This window comes from Eucyclogobius newberryi, unplaced genomic scaffold (genome assembly GCF_026437365.1).
Source record: "Eucyclogobius newberryi isolate DKJ021-1_F unplaced genomic scaffold, fEucNew1.0.hap1 SCAF_12, whole genome shotgun sequence".
In the NCBI taxonomy this organism is placed as follows: Eukaryota; Metazoa; Chordata; class Actinopteri; order Gobiiformes; family Gobiidae; genus Eucyclogobius; species Eucyclogobius newberryi.
The window spans coordinates 18,929,596-18,952,528 of record NW_027315746.1 but is presented as its reverse complement, the minus strand read 5'-3'; the positions used below and the strand labels follow the sequence as shown (position 1 = coordinate 18,952,528).

Genomic DNA, 22,933 nt, shown 5'->3' with positions numbered 1-22,933 from the left:
AATTGGACCTCACTTCCCAGAATGCAATGCCGTAAACTAGTCGGCGCATGCGTGCCAATGTACGTAAGGGGGAGGGGCGCGCAAAGCTCTAAACGGAGACGACCAGTAGCTGCAGGCAGCCTTGTCAGTCACAATCTTACTTTTTATTTCACCTGTTTTGGTGCTAGTTTCAAGTGACATCAACTTTGGGCTCGGCAAATAAAGCAGCAGCTATGGACAAGGTCGACATGTCATTAGGTAAGGACTTTTGAATATAACGTGAACACAATATTAATGTTAGCTTATTTTAGCTAACTAGTTGCTAAAATGACACAGGTTGGCAGGAGAAGTGGCTTTGTAAATCCTATGCAATTTACGCCAAAACTGTGTTTGTTTTCCCTTTGTGCTTAACAGATGATATCATTCGTCTCAACAAAAAGGAGCAGAAACTTAACCAGCAACAACAAGGCTCCGTGAACCGCAGACCAGTCAAGCAGAAAGGCCATTTAATGCAAGGGACAGGTGTGAGGAGGGCTGCTGCTCCCGCACAGAGGGGTAACGACTATAACGGCATCAGAAAGCATGCACACCTAAATTACTGGGGTTATACGAACACGCAACTGTATTTTGAAATGTATTATCTGACCAGGGTTTGGCCTGTCTCAGAGAGGAGCCCTTAAACAGAACAGAAAGGGGCCGATGGTCTCCGCTCGGAGACGGGGTCAGGCCCCAGGGGTCGTCACGGGCTTGGCCTCTCGCAGGACCGGGGCACTGCTTAAACGACTGGGGACTATAAACAGAACAGCAGCAGGGTCACAAGGGAAACGAGGTTTCCTAACAGTAAGTCAAATAAACTATAAAAATGTAACTGAACTTGTTTGTTAAATCCGAAAGTCAGAGCTACAAGTTTGATGCATGTTAATGCATGTAGCTGGTTTAATGGAGATGTCAAGAAGAGGATCAGGTTTCAAACCGCTGTAGGACGTGATGGTGACCAATAGTGCAGGCAGCTGAGAAGAATCCACTGTATTGAACTGCTGTAAACAAAACAGTTTTATATTCTATAATTATACCACTTTATTGCTTTAAACACTCACCCAATTGCGGTCACATGTGATGTTTTGGGACATAAACCTCTCTTCAGACACGAAGATGTTCAATAAACAGGCAAAGGTCAGATTGCTTGTTACTAATGAGATCTTCTTTCTTCCCCTTTTTGTTTCTTTTTAGAGGGCAAAAACAAGACCTTTTATTCAAAACGCTACCAGCACAAGCCAGTACAGGAAATCAGAGGGACAGAGGAAGACTTACAAACAGCCAGAACCACAGAGGAGCCTGAATCCAACAACAGTCAAAAGACCTTTCCAGCTAAGCCGGAGGTACTCACCAATATGGTAGAAATGAACTAGGCTTAGACTTAACCTCGCTGTGTGAAATACCCCTGAAGAATCATTAAGGACAGTGGTTAGTAACCACAGGTTCCCCTGGTTGTAGTGTTGCCACAATATAAACATTTCAAACTTTACTTCAATACTAAGGACTATACTTGTTTTTTCGATATTGATTTTGATACCAGTTATAATTTTTAAAAATGCCCTTTATTAGGTCAAGGTTTTAGACAATATACTGCCATACCGGTAGTATTATTTTCTTTATTAAACATTGTGGTCTTGTACTAATACGTTCTCAAATGTATATCTTTGTTCAATACTAGTTGGATTGGTATCAGATTGTTAATACTTTTGACAACCCTAAGTTGTGAAATAAACCAAATGTGTTCCTTTTTGAGGTCCAAAGATCTTGTTTTGTTTTTCAAAATAAGCTTTCTAGTTTTTTACCTAATTAATGACTATTTATTTGACAGACCTCTGCCTTTGCTCCAGACTCAGAGAGATGCACGCCAAGCCACATTTCTGTTTCACAGAGGACTTAAGGTACATGGTAACCTTACATCTTTTAATTGGTACTATTGCTATGTGCTAAAATCCTAGATGACCCTCCTTTCAGCATCAGTCTCATCAATAAAGTAGCTCAGAGGCTTTTCTATTCTGCAGATTCAAGCTCGGGTCCAAAAAAATAATCCTCCAGTCAAGACTCGACAGTGAGTATTTGTTTAAATTAACCTTTGATTTTAAAAAGCTTAATATTGCATGGATTGGTCCAACTAAATCTTATTGTTTGACCACAAGGTGGCGTACATCAACCAATAATGGAATTCTGACTGTATCCATTGACAATCCGTCAGCCAGAACTCAACCTGAGTAAGTGCTGTCTGTAGTTTGTGTTGATTTTGATATAACTCATGATTTATTAAATATGGAAAATGTATCTGTACAGACCTCCCACAGCTTACACACTGCATGCTCCTGCTGTAAATACTGCCCCGGTCAAACTCGAGGCGGTGGAAAGAAAGATCCCTAAAGGAGTGGCCCTGCAGTTTGACATCAACAGTGTTGCAAAGCCAGTAAGGGCAAGTTTAATTTTTGCAACACAAATTATTTCAATTGTTTCCTAATTGACCATGTACTGTGCTCTTTCCAGCAGACGTCCATTACTTTAAATGAGCGTTTCCGGATCCTTAAGGACCAGCGTACGGCTAAGGCACAACACAGTAAAGGCAGTCGCTTTGTTACCGTAGGCTGACTACTTCAGCCAAGCCTTCGGACAGATCGTGACAGGTTATGAACTTTAAGGAGTCAGTGGACTCTTGGACAGTGCAATTACCTTTTTATCTTGTGGATGTTGAGTTACAAAGGGACTCTCCCAATGCTAAAGACGCTGTTACAGTTCTTGATTTTCTGGGAGTTCCATTTCTATTGCTAAGATGTTTTATAAACATTTTTAGTTCCTTGATATTCCTTATTTCACTGGATCAGGAACTACAGAAGTAATTCAGTGTTGCACAAGGAGTCCAGCAGATTTGGAATCTGAATATTGCTTTTATTTTAAATACATTAAAATTTGCAATGTAACAAAACTATTGGCATATGAATTTCAAACACCTTTTGAATGGACAAACATGGCTCACTTCATTTTCTGTGACTAGTGTCAGTAACACTAGGTTATTTTTCTCTTGCCAACGCTGCAGCTTTCCCCGTTACACTGTTCACAGACTATCTTACAATAAGAGTGCTGAGTAAAAATGAGGTAAGTGGTTGAAAATTACAGATCATGCAGAACATGCCAAACAGCAACGAAATATTTTGTGGAGGAGAAAGTAACAAAATGTGTACATTTAAAAATAATCAATTTACACAGCTTTGCATCTTTGGTTACAAAGTAGGTTGAATGATTTCACAGCTTTTCCCCCTGGCCCCCTTCAGGAAAAACATTGAAAGGAAAAAAAAAACAGATCCAATTTGACATCTTGTTTATCCTTGTTTTGATGTCAGGTGAAAATGCACCCATCAAGGCTCTTAATACTTATTACATTCATAAATCTGGACTTGAGTTCTGAATCAAGAATTGCAGCTTAAATGAGTAGTGTTTATCCATTTGTCATGATTAAAGTTTGCCTTTAAAAATTGCCCCAGGGATGTAAAACAAAAACACTGTAAAAGTGAGAAAGTAGGGTTAACAAGGTTTGAAGAAGTTGTTCGTTTATGGAAATAGCAGCCCTGTAATAAATAAAACACTCAACAGTAGAACTCAGACTGATGCAAAGGTTGGACTTGATTTAAAAGTAACGGCAGCGGTTTCTCTCCATTCTCCATCTTAAACATGAAACAGCAAGGCTAAAATACCCCTTAACCCACTCAGATTTCATTAAAAAAATAACGCTCTCTGTTGACAATCACACTATTTGTCCCTTAGGGGAGGTAAAGCGCACCTTTTCACACTCCATGTCTGGAGCAGGTGTCAGGTCAGATGCCTCATTCAATTCAATGCAAAGTCATTGCAAGCTTGGACCCAGCAGTTAGTCAAATGTGGACACATACTGACGCCAACTCCTAACAAACCAAGACCGCCCTGATTTTCGCCTCCATATACTTTGTCTCAATGATTGCATTAACACTGGAAAGGCCCACAGTACAGATGCACAAACATTCAACACCAATTCACAGTCGCTGTTGCCAATTCGGCCTGGCACACACACACACACAAATGTACACTGTACTCTGTGGTCAAGCTGGTGGCTAAGAAGACAGTTTTCTCCTTTTGAATTTTCACATACACTAACTGTAATAGGTTGTCAGGACACACTGCTTGTAGTTTTTAAATTGCGCTTCAAGCTGAGGTGACATTAGGTTGCAGTTGTTGGCTGGGGTCAAGCGGAGTCTGGAGCGGGGGGTTGGGTGCGAGGAGTGCAGGCTGAGGAGGCGTGGAGCTGGTCTGTGCAGGCAGCTGTGACAGCTGCTCAGTGTTGGCCAAGGACTTCAACACTGCGTTCTCCCGCTCTAGAACAGAGTTCCTCTCAAACAGTTCCTTGATCTGCTCCTTTAAGACCTCGACCTCTTCACGCACTGCATACATCAGATGGCTTTTCACTAAGTCCTACAACAAGCAAGAGCACCACATGAGCCGACAGGCGCCAAGTGATTTGTTACAATGACATCAAGAGCTCAAGGCTAGAATGTAGCATGCAGTTATACATTTCTGTTAGACGCAGTCTAGTTTTAAATCCTATGTTCATTTGGAAGCATAATTGAGATCAAGTTCTGGTCTTATACTCACCATTGCCTGTTCAATTTTATTGTCAATGGCAACAACATTGGTTCCCGAGGCACTGTAAAACAAGAAAAGTTGGATGTTAGTGTATTGCTAAAATATTGGTAAACTTTTGGTTTAAGTACTTAGACCAATGCACTTAAACGTGGATGCATCACAAGAGCATTTGAATGCACATTGTTGGTGCTTGATCTACCAAAGACTCTAGGACAGCTCATAACCAGTCCATGGTAAGACTTGAGACATACAGTAAAATGGACGGTCATTAATATGGCGACACAGCCAGTGTGGAGTCCAATTTAGGTCAGATCATCACACTTACACAGAAGTACAAGACATGAGGACCACACAATGTACAGTATGGGTATTAGGAGTGGTTATGGCATAGAAAATACCATCATGTTAATTATACATATAGATTATCTATAAATGACAAATTCGGATAAATCCAAACAGCAGCAAGCAGAGAAATTCGCAATACGGCAAGTGGGCGTTTTACCTGCGGTGCAGCTGCGGCCAAAAACGCGACGCGCGGCGTGGAAACAGCGGCCCGTAGCTGAGCTGCTGCTGCGTGTGCGCGGCGCAGCACGGCAGCCTGATGGAGAAGGTGCACGGCATGATGGGCCCTGACCTGCACTAAACTGCAGCTCCGCTCTGTCCCGCAAAAAGAGGCCAAGTAGCAGTCTGGAGGCGAATTAGAGCAGCCACACAGTGACTAATTTTAGAAAAAGTGAAACCTGAAGCTGAAGCGGCGGCGGCCGCAGCGGCAGCAGCTGAGCGGAGGCGGGCTCGCGCGCACAACTTTACACACGTCACGCTTCTGACATACCTCGGGCCTGATACAGTAAAGTTTGACTTTACTAACTCAAAGATACTTTTGTTCTCAAGATTCAATACGAGTTTGAATCCACCAATCATCATTTGTAGAACTTTGTACGGAGCCAGAAAGTGTTTAGATAAAACTCTAAACTGAGTGGTTATGGCCCAGTGTTTTACTGCAGATGCATAGATACGCGCGGAGATTAATGTGTGTTATATTACGCGGACAGGCCAAACATTTCAAACTGTTACTCGATTGTTCATTTTAGTTGGCTAGTTTTGTTTTTCTTTTATTAGCACTGCCACAAGGTGTCGCAAGTCCGTACTCAACGCGTAGTGTCCAGTTCATTTAAATTCTCAAGACTCCTTCTGACGTGACGGGCAAAGGACGATGGGAAGGCCTCATGGCTGAACACTGATGCCACCATGTGGTGAGTTATGACACAAATGCAAAGTCTGACAAGATTCTCTGTTCTTTCCACCATCTCAGGTCCTTCAGACCAACAAAAGCACTCAGCACTTTGTTATCAGAGGAATGTTCCCCATACCTCTGCTGTCAGTCACCTTCTGCCTTTGATGTGACAGATACATTTGCTCAAACACCATGAACATGCTGCCGAGATGGCACAATGAACAAGGCTGTGTGTTTAGTAAAGCACATCTGCTGTCACTCAAACACACCCACAACACAGTGCAAATCAGCAACAAGAACGTACGTTTTAGCAATCGTCAGATCCAGGCCGGCCTACAAAACATTGTGCAACTCCTCACACACACTTATAAAACACCATTTATTATCAGAAAAAAAACAAACAAACCTCGACTTCAGAGCTGGACCTGGTGTGTTTAATTTAGACAGGAGGCGCGGACAGGCGCTCCTATAGCGTCCCTCCACAAGAGGTTCAAAAGACAGCATGTATAGCACAGGCTCAACGGACTGGAGGGCTACACCCTTATTGCTTTACCATGGAATTCAGACATGAAGAAAGACTGAGACGTCAACACAATTCCACTCTCCCATAGTTACAGCACTGTATAAAGACACAGTTTGTGCACATCTGGTAACCATTTAGCCATGACCTGATATTAACCAGCAGCAAACATGGCTGGCAGTGAAGCCTTGTGGGGCCAATTTGCCACAAGGTTTTTAACAAAATAAGTAAATACAAATAATTTAGGGGGTTTGCAATGAGATCATTTTATTATGAATGAAAATATAGCTTGGGGAGAAGTTGTAATCAGCTGCATTATATTTTCAAAAACTGGACAAACCAGTTTTGTATACTAGCTCTAACGGTTTTGCAGGGGAAATTTATATGGATTTTATATTTAACAAAACAGTTACTTTCTGTAATGAATGAATGCTTCCATGAGCTGCAAAAGGATGGTGCTCATAAATGCTGATGCTACTATGTCAGCAGTGGCATGCTGCTGAACTCCAGGTGCGCTAGGCCTCTGCACACTGCCCATAACAGAGTGGGACCTCATAAAAGGACACTTGACAATCTGTGTCCCTTAAACGCAGATCTCTGTGACCTACAGTGAGTGAGCAGAGAACAATGTCTCTGCAGCCAGACAGCATTGTACAGCAAATCAAACAGGACAGGTACATTTGACATGCACCAAAGTAGGATCTAAATGTTATTGTTGGTGTGACATTAGCACATTTGGTTCCTAATTTGCTGAAATCACAATTTCCTCAGCATTGTTCTCTTGTGGCCTTGTTTCAAAATCAAATACATTGACACTTTAAGGCAGAAATGCTACAAGGCACAAAGGGGCAATTTAAAATTCATAGTATACTTCCTGGCTGGGTTCCCCCTGTAATGCACATTTAAATATGCTTTTAAATATGTAAAGAGGATGTCCAACCAAGTGTGTCCCCGGGTCCCCCCACTGGTTGTTAAACATAGTAAACACTCGCTTGGACACTTAAGTTCCTGCAGAAGCTCCCGGTGCCGCCTTTTGGAACACCATTGGACTCTGGATTGAGGTCCCCCTCTATTTGAGGACAAGAAGCTCTGATGCCTATTTTAAAAAAAAAAATTTGGGGGCTGAAAGCTACACGTGTCACAACTGCTTTTATGACGGTTGTGCATACAAAGAAAGAGACACTAGAAAAGAGATTAAGATTGTCGATATAACATGAATATACCACTTGTAAAACCGAATACAGGAGGAGGCAGTGGAGGCCACACTGTCCAGGCCACTTTAAAGCTCACTCCTGATGCACGTGATCTTGGCTAAGCCTCTATAGCTTATGTTAAAGCCACAAACTTGTTCTCTACTCAAAACAAAAGTGTGCTCAGGGCTTGGTAAATGTGGCTGCACTGTTTTACTAGTGTCACTAAGCAAACAGAATGTAACTACTGATGTCACTTACACAGCTGGTGGAAATGGATCAAAATTGGCGGAATAATCAGATTGAGTCATTTGCAGTAAAATAAAGACAGGTCTAGATAATTGACTTGAAGACTTGTTAAAGCATGTTGAGAAGGCGAGGCCGGCTCATGAGCCCTGGGACAACAGGTGCATAGAAAAACTAAGTCAAGTGGAACGACCGACTTATAGGAGAAAATCCAACTTGAACCAAGCGCTCTTCAAAATTGACACTACAAAATAACAACAAACAAGCAAAGCCAAAAGGAATGTGGCAACATAATCTATACAATGGTGGAAAGTAGTTAACTTTCCTACCGCAGTCATTTTAAACAGTTTAACTATTTACTTTGTCACCCTGCAGACAGCGTGACACAATAACAACAACCTTCAGAACCAAAAACTAAACTGAATGCCAACTTCCTGCACTGCTCTAAGCTGCAGAGGTTGGGGCTGGCAATGTGTTCGATGTATACTTCACTTAAGCGCTTTCATTTCCTGTCACTTCAGTGTGGGTTTGTCAGCTTCCCTTCTCACTTTGGTCAGAGAGCTCAGAGTTGCTCAGCAGACAATGACCATCTCACCCAACACCGAGAACTCAAGCAAAAGCACCAGGGCACATGCTCGCACCTCCTCCTTTACGATGCATTCACAAGACATAAAGATAACTATAATGTACAGATTCGAATGGCTGCAATGACAAGTATGATCTGACAACATCAATTTTCCATCAGCTCCACTGAGATTTGAAACGTTATACATATTTCTTCTTTTCTGTCAAAGCCATTATTAAGCTTTGAGTTCACTTCCTGGTTAAGCTGTAATCTGCCTAAAACTTAACAAAGGAAGTTTTTGTTTGTGCATTTCACCCTTCATACTTTGGTTTAAAGCCTTGTTAACAGATTTTTGTTACAAGCCGACAGACTCTTGTGATGCTTTCCCGATTTGAGACGATGTTGTTGCTCCATGTACAGTGTTTCTTGACTCACAAACGTAACCCATGCATGTGGATAAAGCAAAGTCTGTAGGCGCACATAGCACACAAATGCAACACTCTTGCAGACCAGCAGAGGCCAAACCAGGGCAGTACTGTACCTATCACTGAGGGCCTTTGACTCTCTTAATCTGCTGCCAGACTGGAAGGCCTGGTAGAAAGCCTTGGAGGGGTTCCTGTGTCAACCGTATTCAGGGAGAGAGAAAAACAGAAACAGAGCAGATGAAAACAATGAGAACATGTTGTGACAAACCGACATGTGATTCCTAGAAATGTGTCTTAATGTAGCAGTTTATGAACTCAACTCTTAGCTCCCTTTAGAGCCTTTAGGAGGTCTGGAGCAATTTAACCAGGAAAGTAGAGAGAGGGAGACAGAAGGGGAGAGGAAAAGAGTGAGCAATAGAGGGAGAGGACAAAAAGGAATGCAGATTGCTTCATAGAGAGCACACACCTCCCTCAGGCTTATTCATAAACAACCTGCCGATCACTCAATCAACTTGAAAGAAAGAGGACTGACTCGTCCACTGAAACTGGTTCACATTTGCTTAGGATCATGGCATTAAAAGTATCACAACAAACGCTCTGTGATTGTAGTGTATTTGTGTTTAAGAAGAACAAAGGAACAGTGTGTGCTGTGACATGGGATGCATGTCGGGAAGGGGAAAGGAAATCCCCGCTCTGACCCTTAGCACACAGCCACGCACACACATGCACACACACATCTGGTCTCGAGCCTCCCTGCTGCTATCTCACATACACAATATGCATATGGGCTCATAGTGACACGGTCCAGCAGCCAACACATACAGAGGGAAGGAGGAGTCGCCCTGGCGCATGTGTGTGAATATTATAGAAGAGCCAAAGCCATTTTCCTAGAAATCGCTGGCACAAACCCGCTCTCTCTAGTTACCTCATGACTGAACCCTCTTACAGACCCCCTCTTTTGCCATTGCTTCACTTCACTCGCAGGCAAAGAAAACACAGCCAAGCACACGCCTCCACAGTTATACATAAGGGGAAAAGCGGTTTCCATTTGCCGATATCTTGGAGGTCAAACAACCTGGAGTCCAGCAAGTCTGCGAGGGAGAAGGAAGAGTTCTTGTTTTCATGTCAAAATCGTTCAGCTCTCAATGCCCGTCTTTGTAAAACTAAAATATAAAATGCCAATATCCATCTCTGAAAGAGGCTCTTTGTGAAACCAGTCTGTGTGCTCAACAGTAGTGAAGCGCCATCTGCCTAATAAACCCTAGTGAGTGTGGCCACAAACACAGTTGAGGAGGTTGTGCTACAAGATACCTTCTCACAAGACTGAAGCTAGATTAAAAGGATGCTACAAGGAAGTCCAAGACATTCTCAAACGTTGCTTCACATTAATGCTTTAGCAGATTGGGGATTGTAGGACGACAAAAATAAACGTTTGGTGCATTCTTGTATGCTGATGTCACAGTGGGGCCTGAGCATGACGCATAGCTTTTACTTAAGTGTGTTCTGGAGATCAACCGCCACAATGAACGCAAAAGGTGGCTTGCCCTCTCCAGGTGGGTGGGGTGTCCTTGCCCCAAGTAGAGGAGTTCACGTATCTCGGGGTCTTGTTCACGAGTGAGGGAATGATGGAGCGTGAGATCGACAGGTGGATCGGTGCAGCGGCTGCAGTCGCTGCATCGGACCGTTGTGGTAAAGAGGGAGCTGAGCCGAAAGGCAAAGCTCTCTATTTACCGGTCGGTCTACGTTCCTGCCCTCACCTATGGTCATGAGCTTTGGGTAATGACCGAAAGAACAAGATCGCGGATACAAGCGGTCGAAATGAGTTTCCTCCACCGTGTGGCTGGGCGCTCCCTTAGAGATAAGGTGAGGAGCTCGGCCACACGGGGGGAGCTCGGAGTAGAGCCGCTGCTCCTCCACGTCGAGAGGAGCCAGCTGAGGTGGCTCGGGCATCTGTTCCGGATGCTTCCTGGGCGCCTCCCTCGGGAGGTGTTTCAGGCATGTCCCACCGGGAAGAGGCCCCGGGGAAGACCCAGGACACGCTGGAGAGATTATGTCTCTCGGCTGGCCTGGGAACGCCTCGGGATCCCCCCGGAGGAGTTGGAGGAAGTGTCTGGGGAGGAGGAAGTCTGGGAGTCCCTGCTCAGACTGCTGCCCCCGCGACCCTGCCCCGGATAAAGCGGCAGAAGATGGATGGATGGAGACTTTGGCTGAATTTAGAATGAATACAATATTGTTCGATTGCATACCAGATACTGTGGTTAGATGTTCATTAACCCATATCAAACAAATACAACCTTTTCATTTTGCAATCTTCAGCGGTCAAAAAGTAAGTTCAAGTCTGGAAAACCAAAATAAACACAGGATTGTTCTTGAAATAGATGTTTTCTCATCCATGGAAGTATAAAATGATCTGGATAAGACACGCCCCCTCAGTCTTGAAGCGAGTTTGATTAGTGAATAGAATCAAACTGCTGGTGTTCTGCTGACGGAGACCTAAAGCTTTTTTTAAATTGTCAGAATGTGAACTTTTGATTATTTGATCGCATGTGGAACCTTTCTGTTCCAGGTGGGATTAAAAAAAATCCTTTTTGACCTCATACGACAATCAGCACGGGCTATTGAAAACAATTGAATAAATCAACAGGCTTTTATATTTAAAAGGAACAATAGAGGATTTTTGGCGCGCAATTTGAGTCTCATTTCCTAGTGGCGTGGTTAGCCGAGTAGTTCTCCCACATGTCAACCATTCCCTGTGTGTTACTGCACACCTGCAGCCTCGTTCCCAGCATAACAGCACGTTTCCCTGGCTGCGCATGCGTGGTTGATATGCCGGTGTGTTTAGCGAGTTCCTTCAGTGTACAGTACAAAATGACAACAGAGAAAGACTGTGTTCGAGCTGTCTCAGAGGAGATGGGAAATCTGCGGAGACGAGAGATGCCATCCGTCACGCTAATAAAAGCACATGTTGCAGCGGGGCTACTGCGTGCTCATGCACAAGGTTTGATTGTAGGCGGCGTCTTGGAAACAACAGAAGGGTGGGGGTAAGTCGGGTGAGCCTGGTGAGTGTGCGCATGTGCAGTTTAAAAAAAAAAGGGACCAACAGTCGCTTGAAAAGCCTCTATTATTCCTTTAAGATGTACTTTTATGAACTTTCAACTATATTACAACAGTATTCCCTCACCACTAGCTTACACTGTTGTATTTTAATAGATTCTTGTATGTTTGAGTAATCCTGCATTTGAGGCTTTAATGCTCAGAAAATGTCTGTTTTCACCTAAACCCATACTTATTAGCGTAGAAGTAAAATATATATATATATATATATAAAATTCAGCCTGTGGGTCATAAATATAGGGTTAAAAATGTCAGCCATTTTTCAACAATAAAAACAAAATAGATTAAAATCTGCTGCTTACTGTGGTGAAATGCCAGTATGAAGAGGCGGGGCCATGCAGCAGAAGAGAATCACTTCAGCAGTTTTGAGCAGGAACTCAAACCCGTTTCTATTATTAAGCAGTTTTCTATCAATATTGTGGTTTACAACGAATAAAAAAAGATCAATGCATGAAGTAGTTTAATACTAAATAGACGACAAAAGCATAATAATAAAATGCTTGTTTAAAGCACAGGAGAGCGGATATGTGCAAAGACGCTGCTGAAAGGCCAAGTGTTAACTCAAGGCTCTCCACCTCGTCCATCCAGCTGCCACACTGCAGAAGTAGGTCAGAACTATTTAGATTTCACCAGTCCTGTGGGAGTTTCTTTCAGCAGGTTTGGAGTAGTAGAAGAACAAGATTAAGCACATACGCAGAACTGGTGCCACTGTTCATTACAAGAGGCAGGAGCTGAACCAGACTAAGCTGAAAGTCACATGATCACGTTCTACAGCAGAAGTAGAACCAGAAGTGTCTTCTGTTGCTAAAATGATTTAGGTGAAGAACACTGAACATTTGAGTGTTTTTTCATTTCAAGTACCCACCAAAACATTTAGTTTTACTTTTAGTTTAAGTTACTTTTTAATATTGGTATTTAGTATTAGATTACTCAGCATCAAACCAAATGCTTTTAAACTGTCATCCCACTAAATGACTGTCTTGACTAAACCTTGATTGACACACGTTGTTGTAACCTGACTCCTGTATTGTCACATGACTCAGAGGGGAACAGAACAACATAGAACTAGACTTTGTGTCACTGAGCCACACGTCACAAAAACAAGATAGCAGCATATTCCCAGCTGAGTTTATCTGCAGCACAGTACAGTACATCCCTAGACAAACGCTCGGCCCAAACCGGCCCCAGCAGTGACTGGAGGAGCGGCTTGTACCTATTGAAACCTGGGGGAGGTGATGACAGAGTGACAGCACTACAGACACTCAGATAAAATGACAGTAATTATGTGCACCTCAAACATGGCCCCAGAATGTGAACGGCTCAAAGAAAAGCAACTGGACTAAACAAACACAACATGAACATAAAGGACATGGAAGCACCGGCTTAAAACAATTCCTACCACTCCCCATTTGGTCTTTCCAAAAACAAAGTAAACATTTCCTGTTGTAATTTAATCAACATAAACTATACAGACTTTTATTGTGTGTCATTCAACACAAATAATATTCAAATGTCTTAAGTCTGACTCTGCTCAATACCACATGTTACTACCAAAGGACTGACTGTGGATCTCTCGAAAAATCCCTCCCAAATAATGTCAATTTCACATGACTCGATCTGGATCTGTTGATCTTAGATTCATTGCCCAGCCCTACACAGCACATGAATCTTAAAGGAAGGCCTGTTTGCCTCGCAATGTATCTATGGGTTTCAGAATGACCACAAATTAGGACCGTTGCCATAGAGACTAACAATGTAAAACCTTTGGATGGAAAAACCTCCTCAAATGTTGCATATTGCTGGGTTTCAGATGACATCACATTCCAATAAAAAAGTGAACGAGTCTAGTCACTAACAGAAATTTAACTAAAACTATCAGATTCAAGATGTTTGAATTTACCTTGTATATATTTCATAGAAAATACTATGTTTGCGCCCATCTGGAAGCCCATGAATAGCAATACATTAAGATGAAAACATTTTAATTTAATTATTTCACAAACCTGAATAAATTATTTAAAAGCTCATCACCACATACAATTTAACAATGTAAAAAACAGACGAATTTATGCAATGCGTAAACCCGTTCATTATCCCTGCCCTAATATTATTTATATACTATGAATACTATGAATCCAGATCATTGATTGATCCAGACCTGTACCAATATTAAAGTTTCTTTAGTATTTATTTAGTATTATTGAAGTCACAATTATTCACGCACAGAAGTGTGCATCATCAAGCTTAAAATTAAACTAAATTAAAAGCCGAAGACATCAAGCACGGAATAGGCCATTATGAATGTATTTTTCAACCCACAGGCCACTTTATCACTCACGGAAACACACATGGTGTGTGCATGGAACATACTTCAAAATTATTGTAAATTGTTGTTTTTCTCAATTTTGTAATGTTTGTCTTTGTTGAGAGTAAAATAGCAATTACTTTCACAGCCAATACATTTTAGCAAGTGTTGCCTTCAGATGTGTCACATTTTGTACAGCACTGCACGTTTATGAAATACTGCCCTCAAAAAGCTGCACTATGTACCTTTTCTGGTGGAGTTATCATCACTTGCTTTGCCTGAAATGTTCCCCAATATTATTTTTTTCTAAATATAATTCAATTGCATTTATTCACAGGTGTTTTTATTGTTAAAAGTAATGCCTTGAAAAACATGCATTCTTGTGCTGCGTGCTGGTTAAGAGTTATAACAGCACAAATGTCAGGCTCTGCTTCAGGAGATCGGTTCCTGGCTGACAATTTGTTGAGTGCCCTCCTGCTCTTCTCCCAATTTTACCCTTTACTGTCTGGTCAGATAAAGCCTACGAACCAAAGCACCTTAAAAGGTGCCATAACATAATTTTGTTCACGTTTCGTAGTCTATCCTAAGTGTATAATTGATAATAATAAGGGTTGTGCATCACCCTTAACATAATAGTTAAGAAAATCACCCAGACCTTGGACCCCCTCACCAACCCGGAAATGCAAACGGATTGGTTTGATATTCGCCCCCACCCTTGCGAAGAGCGATCTGGCTCCCCTGCCCAACCTGTGACGTAGTCTCAGAGCGCGTGTGTGCCCCGCCCACCCGTGACGTAGCCCCACAGCTGTCTGCTCCGCGCTGCGCCGCTCCTGCCGCGCGACTGAGTGAGAAACGATAGAACTTCAGATCAACATTACTTTGAGCCTAAATAAATCTGGTGTTTATTCTACAGCGTGCGCAGAACAGATATATCTCTATCTCTATATAAAAGTCTTATGTCCATCGCGCTCTTATTTCCTGGTTTTTCGGTATCGGATAGAACTTCTCTCCGTTTATTTTCCCGGTTGCTGCATCAATTGCCTCATAAACCTTCACCATTGTGATAATAGTAAAGAGTGCGATATCATTAATGAAGTTTTGGGCCTCTTTGAGCCGTGTTCCGTCGTAAATCGAAGCAGAAAAACTCCGGGGCTTGTATGAGGAGACGAGCCTGCAGCAGCGCGGAGCCGGGGGGAAGGGGGCGGGAGGGGGAGGCGGGTGGAGAGGGGGGAGGGTGAGGGGGGATGATGACGCGTGCCTGTGATTATGACGCGGTCCTGTGAACACCCCCCGTCTGTTTGGAGATTCGTGGAAAGGAGATAGTCTGTAATATAGCTAAACAATGCGGGAATCAATAAAAAAAAAAAACACTCTGGGTACATATATGAAGCACAAATAGCAATGTAAGAAGGTTAAAAGCTCTGAAAAGTCGATTTTGCATGTTATGGGACCTTTAAGAAAAGAAAAACAAGCATTCTTCTGACCTGTAATTTAGCCTGGTTGTCTCCATGATAGACAATTAAAATTCCATACTGTGAAACCTTTCAAGCAACGTAATAACATCTCCATGGAAACAAGCAGGTAATAGACCTTACACCTAAAAAAAAGTCATAGTTACATAGTGCACTGTATGGGCAGGCAGGAGTATGTAAACAGGTTATGAAAGCTGCTCAGCCCCTGAATAGTGGAAAAGAAATCAAACCCCTTTGCCTCTGATAGTATATGGCACTAGTGACGTGGGACACTGGATGCATCAGAGGAGAAGTGTTACGGCTGAAAACAGGACAACAGGTCAGAGGGAACCTGCTCTAGACAAGAGTTTACCCTGTTCAACTCAATGAACTGCAAACTTACAGCTTACTACCTTTGTGCTTCGAGTTTCCTGACCAGAGGCCCCTACCCTAAGCAGGATAATTGTTGCACACAGACTTAAGGACACACCCCCTTCCTTGCTGCACTTAGACCTGGGCTCTGTATTTTCCCCCTTTTTCTTTTTTGTAAAAGATTTTGTAGGCTTTAGACAGGAGAGGACAGGATGAAAATAGGGAATGAGAGAGAAGGGAGGACATGCAGTAAACTGTTGGGATTTGAATTCACAACACTGCGGCCGGGTGCACCTGGAGCCTGGCATATGTGTGCTGTGCCTTAACCACTCGGGCAGCACGGGCTCTGTATTTTCCAGTTTTCCAGGCTTTTATAGATATTTATATTAGCACAATTAAACTATTTCAGCTAAACAACTAGAGGCACAATGTTATTTAAAGCTTTAGTTATTAAGGCCAGCTGTAAACCACTGGAGAGAGAAAATAAATTATATTTTTAAGATGAGGTATCACAACTATCACAACTGCAGTACTGTAATTACTTTCAAGGGAACACCGAGGAGGACAAACACTAGGGACCATCATTCCACCCCCAAGGTTTAGATTCAGGACAAATGCAATGGCAGTACAAGTCTAAATCATTCTGGATGAATATCCAATGGCAAGTTTTGCAATTGCAATTAGATTCAACATTGATGTTGTAGGAGCAGTAAATACAATACAAAAACTCTTGCGCATTTGAGCACGTTTATCGAGGTCAAACTACAAATTAGTGGCAAATATATGCAATAATTAGTGGTGCCGATAAGGAAATTTTAGACCAATACGATGTTATTGGAAAGGCTTGAGCCCATAACCGATATTAGGCTGATATTTTAAAAAGTATATTTTTAACAAAGAAATATTGCTGTATTTCAAAAATAAGAATCAAATCTATTTTTAAATGTTGAGTTAGAACACATTATACCCTTCATTTGGGGGAAAAGGTGAAAAAATGCTATAGGCTAGAATATATGATTAATATTAGCATGTGCACTTTTCCATTCTGTGAATTCTCCGTTTTATTTAGATTATTTCTTAGACTCAAGTTTCTCGCTGAACCTTTCCAGTCCGTGTGTCATCCTCGTGTAGCTCCTCCTCAGACACTGTCTGATCACACAACGTCTCCTAAAACCTCTCACACTCAAGTTATTTGGAGTAAACGTGTCTAAACTGATAGTTTAGGAGGAAAACTAGTCAAATAATGATAATAATGTGCATTTATCGCGGGTGAAATAGTCACGCATTTATTTCATGATTTCTAAAGCTTTTAAACTTGTCATTTCTGGGATTAAAGTTTCCTTCTTGTTTTCTTCCTGTATCTGAAGGGACAGCAGAGTTAACTTTTTAATTGCCAAGACACCGCAGACTGATATCGGTGGTTTTGGACTGAAACCCACATTACTCAATTACATTAATATCGGCCGATACCGATACTGGGAACCCCTAGCAATAAGAATAGATATTTTGTCATTCAAACGCTGGTCGCTAGATAATGGCAGCCTGTGCGATTTGTCTTTTGAGACAATTCAAATGACGATATCCTGCAGCATAAACGTTTACCTGTACTACTGAACAGTTTTGAGCAAAACAATGTGAGCAGATGAGCAGGGTGTGTTCAATTTAGACAAATCAGCACTTTAAATAAGAGTCAGTGTAGAAGTATGTTATATTAAGAGGAATTCATTTAAGGTGACAGTGACAGTGTTTATTTTTGAGTAGTAGTTATGAAAGTTTAATGTAACGCGTGTTAATAGCTTGTTTTCTTTTCAGTTATAAATTTAGACTTGGTTTAGAGTAAGTTAAGTGAGCCCCACACAAATGTGAGCCATAGAAAGGGGATTCACTGCACTGATTCTGTCTCGGGCATCGGCTCACTACCAGGTGCTACATTGTGGTCCCAATACCAGGGAGTTCCCGAACCGATACTTGAACGTTGTGTCGTCACTTGACGCTCCCAGATCATCTCTCAGCTGAGCACTGAGCAGCATGTGGAATATTTTTTCCAAGCCAAGTATAGTCTGGTGTCCACTGCACATTTTTTGTCTTACGTGCATAATATTAAACTGTATGATGGCCGGACTCACACGATCAATCACAGCTACGACCAAAGTTTGTCTATGCGAATGTCAGGGACTAGGCATAGTATGTGTGCGCCATATCATAGTCACATTCAAATATTTGAGCCTTGGTTAACTGAGACTAGCTTTACATGCTAGTGCCGTTTATGCACTTGTAAAAGTTAGTTAATAAAGCGAAACGAGATAATTTTGCATAGTTCTTGGCTGAGCTCCCCAGCCGTTCCTTTGACGAAGCGCTTGTATTTACTGTTGGTCACATGTTTGACGAAGATTGATCCTAGACACAACGAGAGGAGGGCTCACTCTGTGACCAAGATTCCAATATATAATACACTGCTTGATAGCACTTGCAGGTCATCAAGTTCAAGCATGACAGGGGCGAACCAATAGGAGAAGTGACTTAATCAATAAGCAATAATCTGATAATAATCTGAATATCCTTAAAATGGGTATTAGCAGGAATTATCTATGCTGGAAATGTCAAAATTCCATTGGAACTTGGCAGAGAGAGAATTACGAGAATTTATGTAAACATTTAAGTAAAGTTATGTCAAACAGTTTTGGGAGGTAAAAGTACAGTTTTTTTTGCATCATACAACCAATCGGGGACAAAGACAAGGGTGGCTACATTAGACATAGCTCATATGTCTGTTCTTACGGAGGCTCGGCGGGCGCAAACCCCAGCTGCCATCATTCAGCACGTCCGCTGTATCCTCACAACTGTCAGCCCTCGTCTGTCAGCCCATTGGTGGATGTGGGAGGTATAAGGATCTGGCACTAATAACTGATGCTTCGAAAACAGAGCACTCTACAAACAAACAAAAGCACAGGCAACTAATGAATAGAGTAGACTAAATGTGCCGCAGGGTTCAGTGAGAAAACAGGTTTGACACGCCCCTCTGACGGGGCTCTTATCTGGCCCACAGGGGCACGCTGGAAAGACTACTGCTGTGAGTTTGATAGAGAGTCTACAATATCTGTACCAAGACTCCCCACCCACACTTATCAGCCCCAGAGCGGCCAATAAACTAATGTTAATGTCAGCTTATGGATAACATCACTCAAAATAAAATGACATGTATCATGCTGCGCATCAGAAGAATCCTTTGATGAAGTACTGGCAGCCCTATAAAAGGGTTAAACATTAAAATTAGAATTAAAACTAAGTCAGTAACTAATTATGGTATTATCAACTCAGGGCCAGTATCCACATTTGAGTACCACAATTGAAACTGCACAATAAATAAATATTTCATCAACACTTAATATTTAATTACAAGTTCATGCATTTATTGTGTAAGATTTATATTCAAAAGAACCAAGTGCATAAATAGAAATACAGGGAAAGGGGACAAAATAAATATAGAGCTACACTTTGTTGGGACATTTCTCAAAAGAAAACCACCAAGAGATTTCAGGGTGAGTATCATTTCCGCTAAGCTTTGCCGCCTTCTATACGTGAAACTGAGCTCAAAGTCAGGAATGAAAGCACATGCTCTGGTAAAGTAAGCCAACTACAGAAGAAGATTAGTCTACATTTCCTCTTCTGCACTAACCAGCTAGTAAAGAGCTTTTGAATACATTTACATGAGAAAATACTGCACAATTCTTCAAAAGCTAATGATGCCCTGGAGGTCAAAAAGCTCAAGTCAAGTTTAAAAGCCAACAAAGTTAACATGAGCCCAGTCCTACAAACCTTATGAAACTTGTTTTGGGTCAAAACTCTGACACAAAACTATTCATCAATAATAGAAACTGAAAGAATCGTTTCTCTAAAACATGAAAGAGCCAAGTTTAAAAGTGGTTAAAGGTGTACTTAAACACAGGTTTGAGATTTGAAGACATGGCCACTGCTGTCCAGGAGGAAGCAGCAACAGAGGGGCTTTCACACACATAGAATCCCATATGACAGGACCCATGTGAGCTGACAAGTTTCTGCTTGTAGAAAAGAGAAGTACTGGGAACTTTCCGCAGGAGAGGTCTTTAAGTGTTTGACCCCGATGGAATTAGGATTTTTTTCAGGGTGTATATTAGTCCATGTCACACGGTCAGACAGGGACCAGGGACCAGTGACCAGTATTTCTGCAGTTACCCAAAAGGAAAATTCATCAATGAATTGAACATGATCATTTATACTACTCTACTACTCAAAATGAAAGTAATTTTGAAATTGTGTGGTTGACCAGTATATATTCTTGCTTTTGTTTGTTAAGTTAGTTTGTGGGTGCACCAGGTGTAGGGTTACCTGTCCTCATCCCCATCCACGGGTATGTGGATCCCAAACAGGCTGTTGACGGTGGGCGTGGAGAGCTGCAGGGCATCACTCATCAGAGGCTTCCCGGGCAAATGAACCTCAGACATTCTTCCACTCAAAACCTGTCCCAGTCCAGCAGTTGGGATCCCCTGCGCCACTGCAGTCTTAAACAGAGCTGGGGACAGAGCAGAGCTGGTCACATTTGGCATGACTGCACTCGAGGCACTGGGCACAGCAGCGGGCATGGTGCTTTGCACACTGGAGCCCACTGCATTGGCAGGCACATTCTGTACGCTGGATGGTGATGCACCATGTTGTGGTGGCTGTCCCGTTGTGATGTACTGAGTCTGTAAAGTAGACCCACCGACCAATAAGGAACCAGGAACACTTCCCACTGGCTGCTGTTGAAGAGGTGGTCCTGTAGTCAGAGTACCCCCAACATCCCCAATTTGACTGGGCACTGAAACTGTAGTAGTGGCTCCAGGCATGACTGAGGAAGCTCCTTGCCCAGGAGAAAGGACACTCTGGCCAGTGGGCTGATAGAACTCTGACTGGCTTTGCCCCAGAGCTGCAGGCTGACCCGTCAGGTGTCCCATAGGAAGCTGTTGCTGGGGAGGGTAAGAAGGGGGCATGACAGGTGACTTGTGTAAGTGAATGCCGGGCTGAGGCAGGCCATTCTGTCCCATGTGCAGCACAGCCTGGGGAGCAGGCTGCTGGAGGGTGCCGGTACCGGTCTGCGCTGGCTGGACAGCAGTTGGTTTGCTGCTTGAGAAGGCACTCTGCGTGCCACTAAGGCTCTGCTGACGGACGTTGTAGCCTGTGTGCTGGACTGATTGTGTGGTTAATGCCTCCACAGATAGGATCCGGGCTGAAGACACTATTGTGTCTGCTGCAGAGCCCGCTGTATGTCCCAGTCCACTGTCACGCTCTCCACTGGGGTCCAGTGTGGTACTGGCATGTCGTATGCTGTCTCCAGCCTTTCCCGCTGAGCCCTCCGACTCTTTATCATAAAACTCTGTGCAAGTCCACCTGCCTCTACGAAAAGGTTCCCCAGTACCATGGTCAAGCTTTATGACTCTGAAGCGTGATGTGCAGCTCACTGTGGAGCCAGAGGCAGCAGGAGAAGCTGAGCTGGACACGGTCAATGATGTGTTCAGGGGAGCAGCAGCAGCCTGTTGCTGAGGGGCGATGGGTGGCCCAGCTGAAAGCCCTGCCTGCAACTGGCCACTTTGATTGGACCCTTTGTTTGACAGCTGACTTGCTGGAGGTATGTGTGCTGATGCTTCTACCTCAACAACATTATTCTGGGCTTCTTCAGATGGACTTCTGTCACTGGCGGGCTCATACTCCACTCGCGACATGTCGTAGATTTCAGAAGACACATCCTCAGCTCTCGACTCGTCCGGGTCGTCCAGGCTCTCCGTGTCATCCGCAGCTCCTAAGGCCGCCACCTGGGCCTGGGTGACACTCGTGATTTGAAAACAGCTCTTTTTCTTGGCCGGCATTTTAGACATACTGGCAGCCTCTTTCGAAGTCTCGTATGGCTATATTTATCCTCCGTCAAAAGAGACGAGCCGTGTTGCAGCTTCGCAGAAGATCAATTCATATTAAACATCACGTTGGACAAAAATACTTTACCAGCTAACTAAAGTCCTGCTGTATCTGCGCCATCCCTTTACCCGACGCTCTTCTGTGGCGTTTCACGGGCTCACAATCGGGAGTCTAGTCCAGCAATGCGGCTTCGATCACCTTTAAAGGCAACGCAAGACGATAAATCCAAAGCTCTGGGTCAGTCCGGATCGGTCCAAGTCCCGGCTGTGCAGTTGTCAAAGGCCCCAGCCAGAGACGCGACTTCAGGCTGAGACGGGCCCACAGCCCTCCACTCACTGGGTTAACGCTAGCAATGAAGCCACTGCCTGCTGCACACTCCCCCTACGTCGGCACAAGTAAGCGAGACATCTTCACAAAAACTGTTTTCGGGACCAGCTCACTTTACCCGCTTCAGTTCACGTGTAACGACACGAAGTGCGTATCTCTGTGCAGTTTGGGGCGAGACCGCAGATAAATTCCTCGCGTTTGTTAACTAAACGACAATATAAACAGCCCCAGCCGTTACCTCCCTCAGTCAACCCTGACAAGATGGCTATGTTGTGCGCCGCGCTGCATCGTGGGTAGGAAGACTGCGCACAGAGAGTTGCGTAAAGAGGTTTGTGAATACGACGCTGTCCGCGCGCCTTCAAAGAGCGCCTGGAAAAAAACGACAATTATAAACTCATGATTAAAGAGAAATGTAACCAAACCAAACTTGGAAAATATAAGACGAATGAGGGAAAATACACACAGACACAGTAAATTACAGCAGAGCAAATACAAACTAAAATTAAAATAATAACAACAATGATTATAATGAAAATAAACCTAATCATAAAATGAAAAATAATAATATTTTAAAATCGAAAATATGACACCACGCTTCTATATTTGAATAATAAA

General features: G+C 43.0%; 2 protein-coding genes across 4 annotated transcripts; one reads left to right on the top strand and one right to left on the bottom strand.

Moving 5' to 3' along the window:
* The first annotated feature begins 54 nt into the window (after positions 1 to 54).
* LOC140356337 (UAP56-interacting factor-like) lies at positions 55 to 2,959 on the top strand. 2 transcript variants are annotated; one of them, XM_072441208.1, is made up of 9 exons: positions 55 to 237; positions 394 to 534; positions 629 to 819; positions 1,210 to 1,358; positions 1,844 to 1,913; positions 2,034 to 2,080; positions 2,169 to 2,240; positions 2,317 to 2,443; positions 2,524 to 2,959. In XM_072441208.1, the coding sequence occupies exons 1-9, from the start codon at positions 213 to 215 to the stop codon at positions 2,620 to 2,622; spliced, it is 921 nt and encodes a 306-aa protein (XP_072297309.1). In that variant the 5' UTR covers positions 55 to 212; the 3' UTR covers positions 2,623 to 2,959. The 2 variants fall into 2 exon arrangements, with proteins under 2 accessions (XP_072297309.1, XP_072297308.1); XM_072441207.1 differs by having other exon boundaries at positions 57 to 237; positions 2,521 to 2,959.
* On the bottom strand, positions 2,899 to 22,596 carry LOC140356335 (TSC22 domain family protein 2-like). 2 transcript variants are annotated; one of them, XM_072441203.1, is made up of 4 exons: positions 20,432 to 22,596; positions 8,941 to 9,015; positions 4,654 to 4,705; positions 2,899 to 4,473 (listed from the first exon to the last, which is right to left on the bottom strand). In XM_072441203.1, exons 1-4 carry the CDS (start codon positions 21,952 to 21,954, stop codon positions 4,207 to 4,209), a joined length of 1,917 nt encoding a protein of 638 aa, XP_072297304.1. In that variant the 5' UTR covers positions 21,955 to 22,596; the 3' UTR covers positions 2,899 to 4,206. The 2 variants fall into 2 exon arrangements, with proteins under 2 accessions (XP_072297304.1, XP_072297305.1); XM_072441204.1 differs by lacking the exon at positions 8,941 to 9,015 and having other exon boundaries at positions 20,432 to 22,595.
* Positions 22,597 to 22,933: the final 337 nt, after the last annotated feature.

What these genes read in the sequence shown, in the direction of transcription:
- LOC140356337 (XM_072441207.1), top strand. Translation starts at nt 213, where the DNA reads ATGGACAAGGTCGACATGTCATTAG. An exon ending in GGAAACGAGGTTTCCTAACA is followed by an intron (nt 820 to 1,209) that starts GTAAGTCAAATA and finishes GTTTCTTTTTAG; the next exon opens with AGGGCAAAAACAAGACCTTT. An exon ending in CCTTTCCAGCTAAGCCGGAG is followed by an intron (nt 1,359 to 1,843) that starts GTACTCACCAAT and finishes TTTATTTGACAG; the next exon opens with ACCTCTGCCTTTGCTCCAGA.
- LOC140356335 (XM_072441203.1), bottom strand. Translation starts at nt 21,954, where the DNA reads ATGTCTAAAATGCCGGCCAAGAAAAAGAGCTGTTTTCAAATCACGAGT. An exon ending in GTGGATGGGGATGAGGACAG is followed by an intron (nt 9,016 to 20,431) that starts GTAACCCTACAC and finishes CGGTTGACACAG; the next exon opens with GAACCCCTCCAAGGCTTTCT. An exon ending in ATAAAATTGAACAGGCAATG is followed by an intron (nt 4,474 to 4,653) that starts GTGAGTATAAGA and finishes TGCTTGTTGTAG; the next exon opens with GACTTAGTGAAAAGCCATCT.